The sequence below is a fragment of the Ptychodera flava genome, chromosome 4, assembly GCF_041260155.1.
Source record: "Ptychodera flava strain L36383 chromosome 4, AS_Pfla_20210202, whole genome shotgun sequence".
In the NCBI taxonomy this organism is placed as follows: domain Eukaryota; kingdom Metazoa; phylum Hemichordata; class Enteropneusta; family Ptychoderidae; genus Ptychodera; species Ptychodera flava.
The window spans coordinates 25,425,035-25,446,240 of NC_091931.1; the positions used below are offsets into that span (position 1 = coordinate 25,425,035).

At 35.7% G+C, this 21,206-nt stretch overlaps 1 protein-coding gene across 1 annotated transcript; it reads right to left on the reverse strand.

Annotated features, from left to right (window-relative positions):
* Positions 1-173: 173 nt before the first annotated feature.
* Positions 174-18,264, reverse strand: LOC139130470 (uncharacterized). The gene is made up of 10 exons (XM_070696252.1): positions 18,172-18,264; positions 14,621-14,821; positions 14,071-14,341; positions 13,232-13,391; positions 12,637-13,097; positions 11,601-11,789; positions 10,918-11,067; positions 1,181-1,772; positions 789-875; positions 174-454 (listed from the first exon to the last, which is right to left on the reverse strand). The coding sequence occupies exons 2-10, from the start codon at positions 14,761-14,763 to the stop codon at positions 294-296; spliced, it is 2,214 nt and encodes a 737-aa protein (XP_070552353.1). The 5' UTR covers positions 14,764-14,821; positions 18,172-18,264; the 3' UTR covers positions 174-293.
* Between the last annotated feature and the right edge of the window lie 2,942 nt (positions 18,265-21,206).

Below are 21,206 nucleotides of genomic sequence, written 5' to 3' on the forward strand. Positions count from 1 at the left end.
TAAGTTGAAAGAAACAGTGTCACACACCTGCACACAAAACGACACAAATGACGCGAAACAGAAACATGTGTTATTATTCTGTGGTATGTATGTATGTATGTATGTATGTATGTATGTATGTATGTATGTATGTATGTATGTATGTATGTATGTATGTATGTATGTATGTATGTATGTATGTATGTATGTATGTATGTATGTATGTATGTATGTATGTATGTATGTATGTATGTATGTATGTATGTATGTATGTATGTACGTACGTACGTATGTATGTATACAATACAGGCACCTTACTCTAGGGCAAAACGACACCATCCTAACGGTAAGGCGTAGACTTTCGGCGGTGCACCTCTAAGATAGCAGAGTTTGTCACCTCTGTGTTCATGACATTGTAGGCAGTAACACATGTTGAATTCCGAGTTAAAGAACGCATCTGCACAAACATCTTCGTCTGCAAATGGCAACAGGAAGAAAACATGTGATAGATATTTCAATAAATTTATAAGATGGCCAAAAATAAGAAGATAGGCAACCGCCGATGCTAACTTCTCTAGGTATAGCTGTTTTTGGATCACATTTTAAAATAACGCTCCGCTTTCATACAAATTCACAAATTTGTAAGGATTCTTTAAAAATATGATTCTAAATACATTACAACTACTTGTAATTTTCATGACGAAGGCAACTTAGTACAATTGAAAAGTTGGATTATATACTATTACAAAATCGTTTTACAATGCCTCTTTAGAAAGTCACTACCGGATATGTAAATTTCGTAAGCAAACCTGACAACTCCATCGATGTTTTAAACCTCTTGCAAAGTTCAAAGTAAGCGCAGCGCCTTCCCGTTGCTGTAGCTGGTCCTCTCGTCTCTAAAGAGAAACGATAAAGTCATTCTTCACAATAACACTCGTCAGACAAATTCTCATGCACAAATAGTTTATCTAAAAGAAATTAACTTACCCGTTATAGAACATTTTACCTGACAGGTACAATATTGCTATCGTATAAAACTGGAAAGAGCTGGTCCAGAGGAAGTATCGTTGTTTTGTTTTGTTTGTTTTTTTGAGGGAAACAAAAACTTTGCATTACGTCTGCTGTAGTCATGAAACGGAGGTATATAATTTTGTCACACCAGGTTGTTTCGTGCAGTAATTTTAATTTGAATATGACTGACCTTTGTCGTGCGATTCCAGTCTTATCAACACACGTTCCGCTGCTTGACTCACGATTGCGTTATTGCCCTCGCATACCGACTTCAGCGTTGTAATGGTGCCTGGTGATGAAGATATTTTCTCTTTATTCTCGACTAATTCTGCCAAAGTCCACAAAGCGTTTGCTGCTGCCTCCTGTATATCAGGCAAGTCATTCTTCAAAAGTTCGACTAGAAGCGGTACTCCGCCAATGTCGACAATCCTGGCTTTGTTTTTGTCATTTATGGCTAGGTTGTACAGGCCCGCTAAGATTTCTAATGTTGAATAATCACATTGTCTCGGGCTATTTTGGGACACAGTCTCAGCTGTTGCTTTCCTTAAAAGTTCAAAAATGTGAGAAATCAAGTTGTCGTCCACCGACGACATGTCTGCATAGCCATAGGTTATTTCCGACAACACAAACAGCGACCCCATTACCAAGGACACGTTTTCTGACTTCAGGAATGGAGTGATCCTTTCGCTGGCTTGAATATCTCCGTACATCTGTTTGTTGGCTGTTGTCTTTGCACAGTTATAGAGCACTCTTAAGGCTGACATGGCAAGAAAGCGTCTACTCTGTATATGAGAGGAGACAACATCGTCTCTATTAAGGTGTTATTCTCAATTATGGTTAAAGAAGGAGGCATCTTGAAGTACGAGTGTTAAACTTTTGGCCAATTTGGCCCACGCCTCGGGGATTAGAGCTTAATTTGCTGTAATGCTATCTTGCCGTTGTTGTTGGCGGCACTTAAAGTTGGTTTGTAATTAATTTATTGGAAATAATTTATAATTAACACGATTGCAACTAATTTGGGACAATTGAATAGTGAATTGATGTTGATTTCATCTGCAAACGTAAGCTCATCTGCTTTTCTCTTTAAGGTAGAGCTGCACGTTGCCAACACACTTTTTTCAAAGGAATATTTCTCATTTAAGATGACAAGGAATCCCCTTGTACTATATTTTTTCAGAAAGTAGAGAATCTAAACTTTAGTATGGTAGCAATAGTTTACTCAAAAGATAAAGAGGGTGTATATTTGTGGTAAAAAACTCAATTTGGTATAAATGATAAAATTAATTTAAGTAAAAACTTGACACTTTTTTCTGAAATGTTATATTTCACTTAAAAGACGCGTATACATAGAAAACAACTATTTTATTTTTCATTATCTATCCTCATTTTAAAATGTCATGGGTGGAAAGACTGACACTCAAAAAAGTAATTAAAAACATGATAAGCAAAATTAAAATGCTTCTTATTCAAAATGTAAGAAATTTATTGCCAAACAAAGCAGTCGTTTTGTTATATAGCATTTAAAGAACATAATGTGGAAATTTCGGAAAATTTGACCGAGCGATTATAGTGGAGTTAAATTCTTTGAAAATCTTCAAATAAGGAGAAAAAAGAAGCCAGGAAATCGGATGATTTGCATACATTTGCATAAATTAACACTTCTTTATCATGCATCTTATGACTGCTTGACAAGCTAAAAGTGAACCCAAGGAAAATTTTAATCTTGGGTTAATAAATTAATTAAAATTGAATGAATATTTGCAAAAAAATGATTTTTGAGCAAAATACGCTGTGTTTGGTGCTGCGCCTCCTTAAGCTAATTGTTATTATGAGTAATTTTTAACATTGCAACATTCATCTATTCGGTACCCAACACTTTTGAGAATTGTAAAAAAAATGTATAAAGATCTAATTCTCCCAAATTAGCTCCAATCGTGTTAAGGTTCCAAGACAAGAAATTGACCATTTTAAACTAACAATTCTCTAGTGTTTAATAAGCTCAGAACCCTCTTAAATTGTATATTTTCGGAAAGCCTAGATATAGGAGAAGATTTTGAATACCATAGTGTCACCATTGTTTACATAACTATCACGTGACAGGTAATTTGCATAACCTTTCAAAAATCGGTTTTCCCTAAGTTTTGTTTCAATGCTTTGAGATGTATGACTGATATTCATGTGAGTGCAAGCTATCCTACAGGTCTTCAAAAGTGTGTCTCAGAATTTTTTTAAACCTTCTTAAACAGTTTTTATGCCAGAAAAACTTCCAGAGCAGTGAATTTTACCATAGTTGATTTCTTTAAAATTGTGCTCCAAAAAAACTAAGCAAGATATAAAAAATCTGAGACACACTTTGAAAGAGCATTGTGACAGCTTGCATTCCAGCAAGTTTGAGTCAGATATTTTGAAGTATTGAGACAAAACATAGGGAAAACCGACTTTTGAAAGGTTATGCAAATTATCTTGTCACGTGAAAGTTATGTGAACGATGGTGACACTGTGGTTACCAAAATGTTCCCATATATGTTGGCTTTCAGAAAATGTATACTTTATAGTCCGGCAGCCAGTGGGGTAAACCTTGCTTTGTGGTCTTAAGTTTTTTTCTTGGTGGATTTCGTTTGTCAAGACCACCACAAAAAGAAATATAATTACTGGCCCTCTGTCAGCATTGAGCAATTTGAGAAAATTAGCATAATCAAAATGGCCGCCAGCTTATTGCTTTTTGTATGAGAAAGAAGACTCAAATGGCTTTATACATTACTGTAACTTTGTTTTTCTCGTTTAATCACCAAGCAGTTGCTAACGGCAAACTGGAACATAAATATTGGCATATATTATTTGAATGACATGCTAATTTGCATAATTTCAAGATGGCGACTAGCTGTAAACATGTCCGGCAGCCAGTGGGGTAAACCTTGCTTTGTGGTCTTAAGTTTTTTTCTTGGTGGATTTCGTTTGTCAAGACCACCACAAAAAGAAATATAATTACTGGCCCTCTGTCAGCATTGAGCAATTTGAGAAAATTAGCATAATCAAAATGGCCGCCAGCTTATTGCTTTTTGTATGAGAAAGAAGACTCAAATGGCTTTATACATACTGTAACTTTGTTTTTCTCGTTTAATCACCAAGCAGTTGCTAACGGCAAAGTGGAACATAAATGCTGGCATATATTATTTGAATGACATGCTAATTTGCATAATTTCAAGATGGCAGCTAGCTGTAAACAATTCTTTGTTGAGCGTAACTCTACATTATTATCATTTACTGTACTTTGTGCAGTTATTTTAACACAGTAGCTTTTACATCACTGTTTTAATAGTTGCACGTACATAAACTTCTTTTCTGTTGCAAATTTAATGTTGATAATCAGACATGTAAGCAGCCGACTAGTTTAGCCTTCGCCCATTGTCGAGTACTTGTCTGTTTACTTGTAAAAAAATATAAACTGATGCCGACAGTGTTCTCGTAATTGTGTTTCACTCTGCCAAGAGCCTCTGTTATGTTTCTAAGTAAGTTAGTGATCTTTATGCCTTGGCTAAAACCAACCTGAGTTGTGATTTTCTAACCGAAACAATGATTAAGTAAGGTGGAAACTTTTTCCTAGCTCGACTATCAATGAGTTTTATGTACATTTAATAAAAAAACGTTGTGATTTACACTACTTTCGAGGTTGATATGGATTTTGCTGACGTCACATTGAATCCATGATTAGTCACACTTTGTTTATCAGAAAAAGACTATGGGTTTGGAGTACAATGGCTTATAGAAGATATTTCCAAAGTTACTTGGGTTCTCTTAAGGTAAAAAGGGGAAGGCGGCTCAACACACCATACTATTTTGAGGATGTTCAGATTTTTCGTATGTTACTCTTAATATGTGTATTTTTGGGGGTTTAATTTATTTTTGGATGTACTATGACGATTCGTCGTTCGGTCTGTAGTGTCAAAATCATATGTGATCCATTGTAACGTGCATTTCGAAACTCTTAAATGTGAGTTCTTCTTCAGTCTTTTAATATTGTTATCCTTATTTTGTTCGTGTATGGCCTCTAGAATTACATTTGTTCATTTAGTAACAAAACTATTATTGATATATTTGGATCTGAATCCAACCCATTGTGAGATTGTATATTTGTATTGTCTGTGTATGGCCTGTTTTCCTTCGGACGTTGTTGATCTCTCTCGTTCGTTACTTATGTGTTTATTTGTTTGTTTTTTCTCTTTTTCGTTGATCCTTTGCGTTGGCTCTTACTACAAGAAATTCATCTTTTAACTTTTGTTTCTCTTGTATGCTATTATTGGTTTTTCAGGGAACAGAAACTGAAGACGTTCATCGCTTTCAATTATTTGCCATTTCATTGTTAGTGCTTTTATATCGTTTGTTCTAATTTGTTGACTGTATTTGGTTGCGTATGTATATTAGTTTTGTTATTCTAGATTTTCCCTACTTTGAGGTACGATTCGCACTTTGTGTGTCCAACTTCCTTTTTCTGATTGTGCGATTTCTGTGGTCTTATAACCTTGTTTTTGTTTTGTTTTTGTTTTTTGTTGAAAATTCAACTTTCTTGTCAAAGTCTTGGTTATTATTATATGTTGTTACACGGGCATATCTCAGCAATTTACCTTAATTAAACCAGTAAAAATACTTTTGTGGGTCGCACAAGTTTCTGGCTAGATATTGAAATGGTCCGTTATTTTGGTGTGAGTTTATGTGTCGAGAATTCTCCCTTTATTGTATCGTTGACTTTGTAAATCATTAATGACACTTTGAGGAGAATACTCTATTGTAAATTTGAAAGTTCAGTGTAACTTATTGATGTTAGCCATAAATTCACATTCAGCTCAGTTTCTGTTCCCGTATAGATCATGAAAACATCATCTCTGAATCGTTTCCAAAAGGAAAGTCTGCTTCTGTGTAGTTTAATGACCTCAGTTTCAAGGTTGTAGAATGTTGTATCAGCGATTTCCGGCGAAACTGGTGAACCCAGGCTACAGCCACAAATCTGTTGGTAGACGTTCTGTTAAATTCAACCGTGTTATGTTGCAGAATTATTATTGGTAATTCTTTAGTGGAACGCTTCGATCTTTTCTTTATATTTTACAGCTGTAATTGATAGTTGATACTGAATCAAGTGCGTTTGTGACAGCTTGCTTCAGTTTGTGGAGTATTTGTGTACATCGAGATTACATCCAGAGTGACTAGTAATGCATTATGTTGTATTGTTATCTTGCTTAGTTTGTTGGTAAAGTCCGTTGTGTCTTTAATGTACCTTACACTGCATAAAAACCCTATAATACTTACTGTATTAACATGTATTATTGCCTGTATTTTAGCTGAATAGTGCATATACAGATGAATACAGTCAAGAATCCATTTCTTTTATTCAGCAAGCCTGTATTCATGTGAATTCATGTGAATTCACGTGTATTATTCTATAATACAGGCAACTCATTAATGTGAATTTATCTGAATTATTGGGTTTTCATGCAGTGACATTGGCTGGTTTTGTACAATCAGTTTTTAAGAAATAGTCTATATTATGTATTCCGATATTTTGTGTGTTGGGCTAGAGCAGCCATAAATAATTTGGACCGTGACGACAAATGAATTTGCTGATGCTGTTGACTTTTTGAATTTGGATACTGCGTTGGTGTGCATATTATGAGTATTCAAGGGATCATGATATTTGAACGTATCATTTGTCTATTTGTTTATTTTAGTACATGTCCGTGTAGTTTTCTGGTTGTGTTGTCGCTGTCATTTACATGCACTTTTGTATCGTAATCTCTTTTGGCTTAAAAGTCTGTGACTTTCTTCAAAGTAATCTGTTTAATTTGATATTGCTATTCCATTTCCCCTGTCTTTATCTAATGGTTAAATGGTAATGTTATGGTTCAATTTGATAGTGTTTTAATGGCATTTTTCTGCCTATGTTATGTTAGATTTGGTTGTATTGAAATGAATTTCGGAATTTTCCAGGGATAAATTTTAAGCCTATATTCAATGTTATTTCAGGAGTTAATAGTTTAACACAATTGGAACTAATTTGGGATAATTGGATGGTGACGTAATGTCTTTTTAATCTTCAAATGTAATCTAATCTGCTTTTCTTTTATATTACACACTTGTTTTTATGAGTAATTTGCGATACTGCAACATTCAGCTATATGGCACCGAACACTTTTCAGAAATTCGCAAAAGACGAAAATCCAATTATCCCAAATTAGTTCCAATCGTGCTGTTCATATTCCGAGAGATATTTTAATACATTTAGAGTTCTTAGGGATTTGTATTTGGTACGCCTGTTTGCGTCTTATTTTTTGTTTATTTCTTTAATTAATTCTTTTCTTTTGCTTCCATTATCAGAGAAGATTTCCTCAATCTGTTAAATTTTCTCTCTGTTAAATTTTCTCCGTGTGTATTTTGAATATGATGGCCTGGCCATCGTATTTCAATGGTAGTTCTTTGGCTGAAAAATTTGGTGACCCTGAAAAAGAGCCCTTTGGTTTGGTTTGGGGAAGTAGTATTTTTGTACATAACAACTTATATTTTGAGTTTATATGTAAGTTGTTATTTGACTTCTTCTTCGAAACGTCCGAGGAGCTTCTTTGCTTGTTGTATTTGGTCTCTTTCTGTTAGAGATTGTATTCCTTGTAAGACTGTTGTGGTATTTTCGTTTGCCAGTTATTGGACCGGTTATATTTGTGTTCGGGCACGTGTATAATGTTGAGAGAGCTGTATGAAACACGGAGCCTAATTTTACCTCGTTGTAGACTTTTTGTTTCGCCATAGTATCCCAACACTGTGTCCAAAATTATAGAAGACGAAAATATTAAACATATTACGAATTACACAGGAAAACAAAGAATATCCGCAAAAATAGTATGGTGTGTGGAGTTGCCTTCCCCTTTGCCGCACCAATTAATTTAGCATTCATTGTAGCATTGTTTATAATCTACTTTGGCACAGTTCAAGCTTTCCTATAAAATATGGTTTATGTGTTAATTTATGCAAATTAGTATTTAAATTTATTCATCTATGATTACTAACCTTTTTTAGTTGACGCACTAATAGAAATGTGCTTTTACTAGCAGACTTTAACATTATAAAGCCTACTTTTACTGCTTCCAATGGTAATTTGTCATAATTTTATGTTAATTTATGCAAATTAGTATTTAAATTTATTCATCTATGATCACTAACCTTTTTTTAATTGAAGCACTAATAGAATAATCGCAATCATACCAATCAATAATCCAATGACAGGGTAATTTGTGATAATTTTATGTTAATTTATGCAAATAAGTATTTAAATTTATTCATCTATGATCACTTACCTTTTTTTAGTTGAAGCACTAATAGAAATGTGCATTTACTAGCAGACTTTAACAATATAAAGCCTACTTCTACTGCTTCCAATGGTAATTTGTGATAATTTTATGTTAATTTATGCAAATTGGTATTTAAATTTATTCATCTATGATCACTAACCTTTTCTTAATTGAAGCACTAATAGAATAATCGCAATCATACCAATCAATAATCCAATGACAGGGTCAGAATTCGTAAGACAATAGTTGTAAACATAGACACAAAACAGCAAAATGTGCTTTTACTTGCAGACTTTAGCAATATAAAGCCTACATCTACTGCTTCGAATGGTAATTTGTGATAATTTTGTGTTAATTTATGCAAATTAGTATTTAAATGTATTCATCTATGATTACTAACCTTTTTTTAGTTGAAGCACTAATAGAAATGTGCTTTTACTAGCAGACTTTAACAATATAAAGCATATTTCTACTGCTTCCAATGGTAATTTGTGATAATTTTGTGTTAATTTATGCAAATTAGTATTTAAATTTATTCATCTATGATTACTAACCTTTTTTTAGTTGAAGCACTAATAGAAATGTGCTTTTACTAGCAGACTTTAACAATATAAAGCCTACTTCTACTGCTTCCAATGGTAATTTGTGATAATTTGGCGGCCATTTTGTTTATGCTAATTATCTAAAATTGCTCAATACTGACAGAGATCCAGTAACTATTTTTTTCACTTTGGTTATCTTGACTAGCAAAATCCGGTTTAAAAAAAACTTAAGACCCTAACGCAAGGTTCAGGACAAAAAGTGGATTTGGCTGCCGGACTATTACGGGAGTTCTGAGTTTATTAACCGTTAGAGAATTGTTAGATTAAAAAGGTCACATTTCTTGTCTTGGAACCTTAATTGTGTTCTATTTTAATTAAACTAGTGATGTAAAGTGCAACGACATATCTGCTGTGCATCATCTTCATGTTGCCTTATGTCAATTAAAGGTGAAAATAAATCACTTGAATTCCGTCATTTCCTTGATATATAGTGATTCGTTTTTCACGAAACAGAAAATACCTTTTCTAGGCGATCGTTTTTTGCTCACGTGTGTAACACGTGGGCTATTGTCATAGCGATGTCTGTCTGTCTGTCGTGTGTGTGTGTGTGTGTGTGTGTGTGTGTCTGTCTGTCTGTCTGTCTGTCTGTTTACACGATAACTCAAAAACGCCTGAACGGATTCAAGATCTGGTACATGGGTACCTTATGGTACTTGCAAGGACTGATTAGATTTTGGTTAGTGTGGCTTGCATATTAATGAAGTTATGCAATATCGTTTTTTCCGTACAATGGTTTCCCTATGGAGACGGTAATGACAGTGTAGACATATATCAAGAAATACTGCACAAAATTTCATGAAACTTTTCACAGATGACAATCTCAGAACATTATGATGACACTGTGAGTGTCATGTCAATAGCCATCTCATTTGCATATTTAATGAACTTTTGTTATTAGTGAGATAACTCTAAAATTCCTGCACCAAACTTGATGATACTTGCAACAAATATTGATCTGATATATATCTAATTATACTTAGAAGCATTGGACAGTGTCAAGTTAATAAATAGGTCATTTGCATATTTTATGAAGTTTTGTAATTAGTCATATAACTTTGATATAACTTCACCAAATGTGATGAAATCTGCTGCAGATACTGATCCGACTGATATCTAACTGTAGTGTAAAGCATTCAGTAGTGTGAAATTAATTAAGGGTTCATTTGCATATTTAATGAACTTTGTAATTAGGTATATAACTCTAAAATTACGGCACCCAAGTCTTTGAAATTGGGTACAGATATTGTTTTGATAAATATCTAATTGTACTGAGAAGCATTTGGCAGTGTCAAGTTAACAAATAGGTCATTTGCATATTTTATGAAGTTTTGTAATTAGTGATATAACTCCAAAATAACTGCACCAAATGTGATGAAATCTGCTGCAGATACTGATCCGACAGATATCTAATTGTGGTGTAGAGCATTTACTTGTGTGGAGTTAATTAAGGGTTTATTTGCATATTTAATGAACTTTGTAATTAGGTATATAACTCTGAAATTACGGCACCAAATTTTGTGAAACGTGCTACAGATATTGATTTGATAAATATTTAATTGTGCTATGAATCATTGAACAGTGTCAAGTTAATATAGGGATTATTTGCATATTTAATGAACTTTGTAATTAGTGACATTACTCTAAATATACTGCATTAAACTAAATAAAACGTGCTACAAATGTTGATCTGATGGATATCTAATTGTCCCATGAAGCATTGAGCAGTGTCAAGTTAATTAACAGCTCATTTGCATATTAAATAAAGTTTTGTAATTAGTGATTAAAATCAAAGAGTACTGTGCGATGTTGAAAAAAACCTGCTTCATTTAGTGATAACAAATATCTTATTGTTCTGTGAAGCGTACCACTATTAATGAACCTGTTGTACATCACGTGAGCATATTCAGTTCATATCTGGTTCTTAAATGATTTATGAATCTTGCATGATTTGTGGAAGGCTGTACGCTATAGCTGTCCATACAACGGTGCCTTACCTCCTCAATACAATTTCTAACTTGGTTGCTTACAACTGGGTTCCTGATTATGACTGATGATTCCAATGTGACAGGTCTTCCACTTTGTAGTTGGTCTTCCACTAGATCATACACCCAATAAAATGCTTCGCCTTCAAGCTGGTATTTGTCCTTCATAAAGGTAAAAGAAACAATGAAAAATCTACTGTCTACTTGAACTTTTGATCTCGACACGCTAGATATAAAAATCTAAAATCTAGCGTGTTGAGATCAAAAGTTCAATTGACAGTAATTGGCTACCAACACAGATGAATTTCCATGCAAAAATGAAAAATTTTTAGACTTGACTTTCTCATGAATCAATCCTTATATGCATAAAAATAGAAAGTTTAGAAGGGACTTTAATACGCAAGAGATCAGAACTGAACGTGCTCTTGTGTTTACTCAGTGAATCACCGTACAGGATATACAGAGAAATATTACCATATATTATACAGCATGGCAGAAAATGAGATAAGCCACATTTGATAAAGGGTTGCCAAGTTCGAATGACGAGGATATCAATATGACATGAATCAAAACCTGACGTTTTAGATAAAAAGTGTTCGTACAATATTTTTTTCCATAAACATTTAAGCTTCACAGTATTCCTCTGTATCTATTAGAATCTAAAGAAAGAAAGGATGCTTTGGCGGAAAACTTACATCATTTTTTACGATTACAAAGTTCCAGGGTCTTCCATTCCATTTCACAGTCAGTACGTAATCGTCTGGCTGATCACTCTTATCACGAACAAGAAAATCGCCGTTCCTTTGCAGACGTTCTTCCGCTTCCTGTCTGGATATACTGCCGTGGTACCATGGTGAATGATCAAGGTATTTCTCCCCAATTGTCTAGAAATTCAACATATTGCATTGTTTGTTTCTTTATCCGTAATTTTGACCTCTTACTGAAGCTATGACACTTATTTACATTATGATCTACCACTTGTGGGGACTCATTTTCAAGCTCTTGGAAAAAGAAATTTCACAGTCTTAGTTTTTCGAAAATCCAAAATATAATTTTACAGCCACAGTGATAAGACAGAAATGGCGGCCTTTTTGAATTTTAAATATCGCAAAATGTTGGGCAATTTGTTTTGCTAGTTTCAAACTTGACACGGTGACTCCCGATTTTTATTGTTGATTTGGTAAGAGAATCAAAGTTTCATTCAGGAAAGTTTGAGCAAAAGTTTAAGTCTTTCACTTTCGAGGCGCATACTACCTTAAAAAAATCGCAGACGTATCGACGACAGCAAAACGTAGATGCCAGATTACCGTTGACAAAGTTTCAGGAATCTTTGTAGTACACTGTTTTTGAACTTTCGTTTGCCGTTTATAATTAGAAGCACCTGTATCTTGTCGGTAATGCTTGCAACCAAGCTGAGGACACTTCTAATATTCAAAGGGCTAATTATTCTGATTTATGCACTTAGTCATGATTAGAGATTCATTTCCTTCTGTTTAGCACGATATCAAAAAGGCTTGGCAAAAATTCATGTCAGATCCCTCTGGAAACATTGTCTCTTGACATTTAAACCAAAAAGGTAATTTCCTCCCCAATGACAAGCGTTTTACCATGGAGAAAAATACACATAACGTGCATTCGTGATCTGTTTGCGACCTGTGAAGAGTCTTATTAGAAAACAAGATGTCATCAGCACCCCTTCATGTTCAGCACAAACCTTCAAGTAAAAATTACCTGTATTTCTTCCGCACATCCATATTTCTCAACATTACAAAGCATGAGATCCAGAAGTCCCGATTTGCCAAACTCGGCGCATAGTTTTAGACTACTTTCGGAGTAACCTAAACATATCTCTTGGACAAGGGTGATACCTTGCAAGCTCCATTGGCGCGTTTGTGCGTCGTCTAGAACTTGCAGATTTTCAATCAGTTTTGTCAGTTCATGAGCACCTCCGATGCTGGCGAGGTGATCACCAAGTAGTTGACGATGTCGTTCGTCTGTCGTTTCGTCCAGTGGCGTTTTAATGTATGTGGAAACAGTTTCCAAAATTGCCGGTATGTCGCCAACAGTTTCACTTTTCAGGCGTTCCACAGTATCTCTCATCCGCAGCTTTACCATGTCAGGGTTACTACTACCACCACTGACTGCATCCGGCGGCACTGAGTAATAGTTAGTCGGGACACCTCCCTTGTCGTCTGAGAGAAGAAGAACACTCATGCGTTCAGAAAACTACGAATTCGGGTAACGTTGATTGGCATTGGAATTCGGTATGCTAATTTTTTCACTGTCCTTGTTCACGGTTATGAGCTGAGTAGGAAATTTCACTCACCGCATATTATGACGTTTTCGGCTTCCCCGAATATATCTACGACTGCATACATTGTCCCAGGGTTACTTGGCACTTTAACTACTTTTCCTCTGTCCTTACCATTAAAGGAAAATTGCACTGCACCTGCAGACTTTTTCTTCAGTCCAATTGTATCTCCAATCTGTAGTTGTATACCAAATGTTTCTTATTTTACCAGCATAATTATACAATTTGGAGAATCATCTGACAATGAAAAAAGTAACTGATAGAATTTCCTAAGAGATGTACAGTTACTCAAGCATCATTTGCACATGTACTAACGATTTCACAGAACGTATGATGACATTCATTCATTCATTGATTCATTCATCATCATAAAAATGGAGTAAAATAGGGCACGATACGATAAAATAAAAGAATAGATAAGCTTACGCTTTATAATAATTCCTCTTTCAACAAAGCCATTGTGCTCTCTGACGACTCATCGTCAAATATAACTGAATACTCCGCTGAACAGAGGAGCTTCATCTTCCTAAAGTTTTCAAACATCTGATATCTAAATGCGATTATTTACATATATAACAGTTTAGGGACAAATTTTGAAATGAAGCATCATAGAAACGTACAGAAAACACGATTGGAACTAATATTGGAGAATTTGATCTATATAGCTATTCAAATTAATCAAAAGTGTTTGGTGCCTTTAGCTGAAGGTTGCAATATTAAAAATTATAATTACCCATAAAAACAGTCAATCGTATTGCAGAAACAGAAAACAGATATATTTGCAGATTGCAACAACATTACTACATTATCCAATTATCCCAAATTAGTTCAATTAGTGTTAGAACGACACTTACCGTGCAGTCATCTAAATCTACATCCATTACTACCGCTTTCTTTCCGTTCACATAAATGCTTGTACCTGACCAAAATATTGTTACTCCGCCTGTGAGCTTCGACATTGTCCGAGGAATTTCCAGTTTACTCGGATCGATCGTCGTCAAGCCAATCCAAAGACCATAACCCTTCCAAGCCGATACTTTTTTATCCAACCTAATCTCAAAAGGCAAGTTGTCCTTTAGAGGTTGTTTTGTCACGACCACTCCATGACTTGGGTCATCTCTTGCGCTGCGTGGAAAAATGGACACGCAGTAAATATAACAGTACCGGTGTTCGCATATACAGTCGTACCTTATAAGATAAGCTTGCAATGCCAATGACAAAACGAGCAATTCTCGAACAGTCGATATAAAATTTACTATAAAACTTATTCTGAATATATTAAAAGAGATCTTTAAAAAGCCTCTTCTCGACAAACTATTTTGCAATTTTATTCCAGACACAGTAAGTTGTGACCCAGATAAGAATGGGATAGTTTTTGCAATCTATTGATTTTGTTTTACTTACCCACGCCTTCGTGCCACACGTCCGTCGGGCTTCACGTCGACTTTCTTGCCACAATTTGAATGGAATGTGTAGTAGTTGTTGCCGGCTTCCCTTAATACTGGCGTGTCTGGGTACCGATCAGTGTGTGACGATTTGTTACCCATGATGTTCCTTGACTAAGCTAGTGCTATCTGTCTGTCATCTGATGTTGTTCGCAAGAGGCTGCAGGGATATGAGAAAATGAACTTTGTCAAGTGTTACAGCTTTTCTCTTTTCATTGACATAAAATGGATTTTTTTTTGCTTAAATTTTACAAAACGATAGAATATTGTAAAAAATGTAAATATTGTGCTCATCGAAAAAAAACAACGCCAAAAGACATCGATTACTTTATATCACTTCAAACCGATTCATTTCTCAGAAAACTCATTTTTTGTGTAATTTTATTAAGAAACTAGACAAAATGCATAACATTTCTGAATTTCATGACATTTGAGCAAAAACAACTTTTGAAATGTTCTTTTGGTTTAATAAACACTAATGTAGTCAGGGTACATGCAATTTGATATGACCCTGACTGATATAAACTTCATCATATCGTTGAAGAAAAGTGACAGATTGAGATAAAAACTATTATTATACATTCACCACCGAAAACAATAGAAGTTTGCGTGTGGTAAAAAGCCACACTGAACGCCCGTTCCGTAACACGTACGGTTTCCAGGCGCCCCGTCCCCTGCGGCTGTACGGTGCGTTTACTGTTGAACGGTTTCAAGAGACTCATTGGGCGAGTGCCGGAGCATGTCTCGCGCGCGGTCAGTTTGTTCGTGTGTAGTGCACACACGAGACGGAAGTTGCAGAAGTGCGTCCGAGATAGCGTTCCACACATGTAAATCGGAAGAAAAATTCTTGACATTGCACAAAAACGGTCACTATATAAGTTGATGTCCAGTCAGGAATGTAACATGTATAATACTATAAGGTTATTACGAAAACACTGCAAAGGATGCACTCGGACATTGGCGCCGCGCATCGCCCTCCGCTTCGCGTCGGGCGATCCGCTGCGCTAATGTCCTAGGAGTATTTTCGTGATAACCTCACAGTATTTTAAAAACACAAGTTCACATATTTTCTTCAAATATTACCATTGATCATGTTTTTGAAAACATTACATCAGATACTGTCATGCAGTGATTCTTACCCTTCATATTTGCACAAGATCGCAAATGTTAAAGGTATACAGTCACCTGTAATCTAAATATGTCCATATATGGTCAAAGGGGCATTCCTTGTCATTCAAAATGCCCATGTGAGGGCGCTGTTTTTAGAAAGCGGCTCCCGTTTAAATCTGTGATTGGTTAGATTTTCTCTTTCCATGGTAACTTTGGCAAAAATGGAACAGGTGACAGTATACCTTAAATGGAATATATAAAATGGTAAGCAGATATTGTTTTATTACATGCCTCGAGGTGAATGCAAATCAGTGCATTGATTTAAATAGGAACATCAGGGATGTTAACGGGCCGGTGAACGATGTACTGACCGGTTTCCATGGTTACCCGGGCCAGTGAAGCCTTTCGATGTTTTCGACTTCAAAGTAGACGCTTAACGCTAGATGTAAAATATCCATACGCGCACTGCTATTTGGATTTTCGTTAAAATCTTTTTGATACTGGTCGATAACGGTAAAATTGTTTGAAAATTACCTGCATGTAACTAAATGTTATATAGCATTAACTGTGAAGAGGCATGTAATAAAAATATTATTGCCTGAATACATGGGTTTATGTGCCCTCGCAGCAGGAGACAATTTGGGCAAATTGTCACCTGCTCTCGGGCACCTAAACCCATGTATTCAGGCAATAATATATAGTGTTGGGACTGTACAACAACAAGTTACGTGATGCTCGAATACACGCTATACGACCTATATAAATGTACGGACATGGGGTTTTATGATGTCAAGGGCAAATATAATACTATGATAATATGTTACCTCAGCCTCTGGATATCTACCATCCCGAATGTTTTCACTTATGAGCTGGGACTTGGATTAGGAATTTAATTAGGGCACCTGCCCGGTTGGCAAAGATCTTAACTAATGACCGCAATCCCTCCCATATGAGGAGGCTTACTCCTGGATTTTTGACACCCTTGAAATAGTTATAGTATACGTTAGGGTCAGGGAAAGGGTCAAAGTATAGTATCTCTTGGCTACATGTTCAATGGGTATCTAGTACATGTATTTTACAACTCGACGTAGTTTTCTTGAACGTAATCATGGAGCGTGTCACGCGTGCTGTGCCCTAGGATAAAGTCATGAGTGTAAATCTTTAAACGAATGAAGTGAAAGAGTGGATCGGGTAGCTGCAACTGTGAAACACAAGCGTTAAGATAGCGGACGATTGTTTAGAATGAGGTCATCCCAAGGTCACGCCCGTCACAGGTACAGCTACAAACGACGGTATTGACAGGACAAAGTATGATGTACTGACAGAGGTAATAATTACGCAGGTGTACAAGTTACCGACTACTTTGGACTTTGTATCGAACATACGTTTGAGATACGGCTGTCAATGGCCATTTTTGCTTCCCCTTTGACAAAAACGAATAAACATGCCCCACTTGGAGTGACATACCGTGTAAACAGTGAGTATGTGGGTTATGGACAATGACGATGTTCAAAATGGAATTTCTACTCAGAGATCTGGGTGGCTACTGTCAATGGAGAGTCTGCGTAAAAATTGCTGATGTTTTCATATTTCATTTTATCGACATATTTTCAATTATATACTTCTTTTACGTGCACAATGACGGCATATTACGATTGTCAACTTCGAAAGAGAATTTTATAGAGGTTTCCTAGACCACTTGAATAAGGGAACTGTGAATTACCTGTACAGGATAATTTGCCATTATGGAGCAATAACAGATCTCGTGGTGACTTACAACTCTGATTGTTATCAATAACAGAACAGTTTACAGTTTCCTTGGCAACATACCAGGAGAAGGTTCCTCCTGTCACCATCTGGGGTGTATGACCTCTAGCCAAAAATTAAAAAAGCTTGTGTTTGGAAATAAGCCAAGTAGACATGGAAACTGTTACTTTATTTTCCGGGTAGCAAACTTTGCAAACTTCTCCCTATTTCAAACATTTTTTTTCATATTCGGAATTTGTCGGGAAGGGTCGGCGCGTTTCGGAATGTGTACGATACTGTAACCGGATATAAGCAGTTGCGTTAATTCTTCGCCTATTAGAAACATCATGTACAGTATCTTTGCGCACAGAACGTGTATGCTAACTCGCGACGAGAAGGACTATTTAATCGCCGGGTCACAGTGTAATAATCATTAACTTCACGTACACAACGGCAAACGACGACAACAATGTGAACGATAAGCAAACTGGGCCGCAGGTCATCAATTAGGCTAGTGACTGTAACATTCCTTAGACCTTTGGTAAATTTTGAGCTCGATCGTTCAGTGAACGTGCAAAACAGTAGGCAACTCTGCTGGAAAATGTTCTTCTTCTTCTTCTTCTTCAAAAACATATAATGAAAAGTCAAGCTCACCTCTAAGGCGTTCGTTACGGACTCTGAGGGACACTCTTCACCTGTCGTATCCAAATGCGCCTAACCTGTTGATCAATGTGTCAGTTTGGCAAGGTGACCCCGATTAAACATAATTCCTAGAAACGCGCGAGGGCGCTGCTCTCATTCGTCATGCAAAATGTATAAGACACGAAAACGAAAGTCCGAAGGATTTGATGTTCTAAGCTATTTTGCGGCGTGCACAGAGCAAAATTTTAGAGGAAGCTCCTTTGCGCAAGAAATGCCTATGTCATATACAACAGTCCAACATGCATGCGTTCAGAAAATTGGACTGCATTGTTATTACGTGACGTGAATATAGATAGATTAGTGTTCGTCTCTGATCTTGCCCACGTCACTTTTTATTGTTACTTCATATAGTCTTCATAACTGTTTATAGCAAACAGATTCTCCTGTCTACATGTAAACATATGATTTCAAGATCAGCAAAATAACTTGATAATTCACAACCGATAATCGACTCAAGGCAGTCAAGATGCTAGCAGTACTTTGCTTAGGCTGCGTTCACAAATAACGATTAGGGGGGGGCTGGAGGAATCTCGATCGAAATCTTATTTTTTTTCAGATCCCCCCCCTAAGTACCCTAAAAAAATTTCAAATGCCCCCCCTCTATATGGTCAAAATTTTTCAAGTCCCCCCAAAAAAACTATCACAGGCTCGCATATTTGTAAAGAATGTGAGCGCAGAAAAAATAAACATGTGTTGTGCCGTTCTGCTCACAGGTGTTCAACACTACCTGTATTAGCACTTTGTATAGTCATATTCCCAAGGCAAGTTCTTTCAATGCGTCAGTGAATTTTTTAGATTTATTGGTCTAAAAGCCAACTTGAGTTAATCCAACTCTGGCCAGGTCAATTGCTCCTGTTGAAGAGCACACAAAATGCAATCATGAGAGAGTCGGAAAATTGTGAATTCAGGCTAATTGTTGTATTGCCAAGTGACCTACCAAAAATTGTTTCAAAACTACAAGACCTATATGAATTAGATGCTACTCAAAATTGACAATACCGGAAGGTTAAAATATTCCATCAAGTAAATGTTTTAATCTCTGAAATTTTGGGTGTGATAATTGCAAATTTGGTTAAAAAATAAATAATTCCATTTGGTCACATATTTTGTCTTTTAGTCTTTACTATTCAAAGGCTTACTTCTGTATCATTTTATAATAAGTGAGTGAAAATTTAGAAAATCAAGCATGGTGACCCCATCTTTTTTCTTTAATATTTGATTTATCATATGCCAGAATTCAAACATTTCTATGTTTTCTTCCATGTGTTGCTCTCTGGCCTGATCTTGTGTACAAGTGAGTTTCACTGTCATGAGTGTCATTTGACCAAAACTCTTCTTCAACTACCATGTACATCAGAGTCAAAGCTGTCTCTGTCACTGTTCAGGTATGCAGTGATAGTGACACTGCAGTAGCAGGGTAGTATCTGATAGTGACACTACCAATAGGCAGTAGCTGTATTAACTTTGATAATTTTGGCAATATTTTTGTTCAGTTTTACAACTGCAACGGCGTTCTTGTTCTACTCCTACAGCATGTTGAATTGTCCAGTATTCAGCTTTCTATCACAGCCTATGTATGTGTGCCATGCATTTGTATCACTGACAACTGTCTGTCAGTCTGGACTCCAATTAAATTATCACCAAATACATATTTTTATTTATATATACAGGCTTTGTCGACAAACTAAATATTGTGTGTTTGAGCATGCTGTAGGGAGATAGCAAGAAACTGTAGTTGTTATATTGCATAGAAATATTGCAGAAATCATTAACAGTTGCAGCTTCTGCCCTGTTACGAGGCTCATTTGCTTTTTACGACAAATCACACGTTTAGATTTTTTTGAGATAAAAGTCATGAAATGTGACAAAATGGTTCTAGATTTTGTTAAATCATTACTAACATTACAACATTTTGATGACATAAAAAATGGTATTCATTTTCATTGAATTACCTACAAAAACTTGGAATTGGAAAATGTAAAACTCAAAAGGGACCCAAAAATTTTCAAGTCCCCCCTACAGGTAGAGCAAAATTTTCAAGTCCCCCCCCTCCACTACCCCCAAAATTTTCGAATCCCCCCCTGAATTCCTCCAGCCCCCCTAACCGTTTTTTGTGAACGCAGCCTTAAACCGGTTTTAGGGATCATTTCTCTAACTCCCCAAAGAACCTATTTTAAAGGAAGATGGTCTGTTTATTTGAAGGGCAGAGTTTATTCCTTGTGACAACAGTATTATACTGACATATAATACCAAATGCGTAATTAGAAATCCCCTCACAATAACTAGTAAACGATCATGCTGCTGATCAGATCCTCTGACATTGTTCCATTAATGAATGCCCATACTTATCCTACGCGTGCCTCTTCGACGGGCGAACTGCAAATTCCACAGTTTCGAACCGAGTCTGGTCAGAGATCTTTTGTTATGAATGCTTCCAGGATTTGGAATTCAATGCCATAGAATCTTCGATATGGCTCAAGTCATGTGAGCTTAAAAACCGAACTTATAAGAATTTTACGAAAGATAGTATTGAAATATAGCTGTTTTTAATTACAATTTTTATTTTGTTCTCCTCATTATTTTCTGTCATGATTTTTTTCCATAAATTTTAGTGTTTTAATTAGTTTCTGGTCTGTACAGCTTTTTTTCCAACTTTGTAGGACCCATGGATGATTACGGCCCAATGGAAAACATTCACCCAATTGGTGTCTGTAAAATAATGGGTCATCCTTAAATGTGAATAAATAAATAAATAAATAAATAAATAAATAAATAAATAAATAAATAAATACATAAATAAATAAATAAATAAATAAATAAATAAATAAATAAATAAATAAATGAATAAATAAATACCGACAACAACGTTGACGTCAAAGTGAATGACATATGTAAAAGGAAGCCTCGTGTATTACATCGACCGTTGAAATGTGACAATAGACTTATCTGGTGTCTAAATCTAAAGAGTTACCGCCGTTCTTTACATA

What these genes read in the sequence shown, in the direction of transcription:
- LOC139130470 (XM_070696252.1), bottom strand. Translation starts at nt 14,763, where the DNA reads ATGGGTAACAAATCGTCACACACTGATCGGTACCCAGACACGCCAGTA. An exon ending in TAGATTTAGATGACTGCACG is followed by an intron (nt 13,392 to 14,070) that starts GTAAGTGTCGTT and finishes ATACAACTACAG; the next exon opens with ATTGGAGATACAATTGGACT. An exon ending in AACATCGATGGAGTTGTCAG is followed by an intron (nt 455 to 788) that starts GTTTGCTTACGA and finishes TGCCATTTGCAG; the next exon opens with ACGAAGATGTTTGTGCAGAT.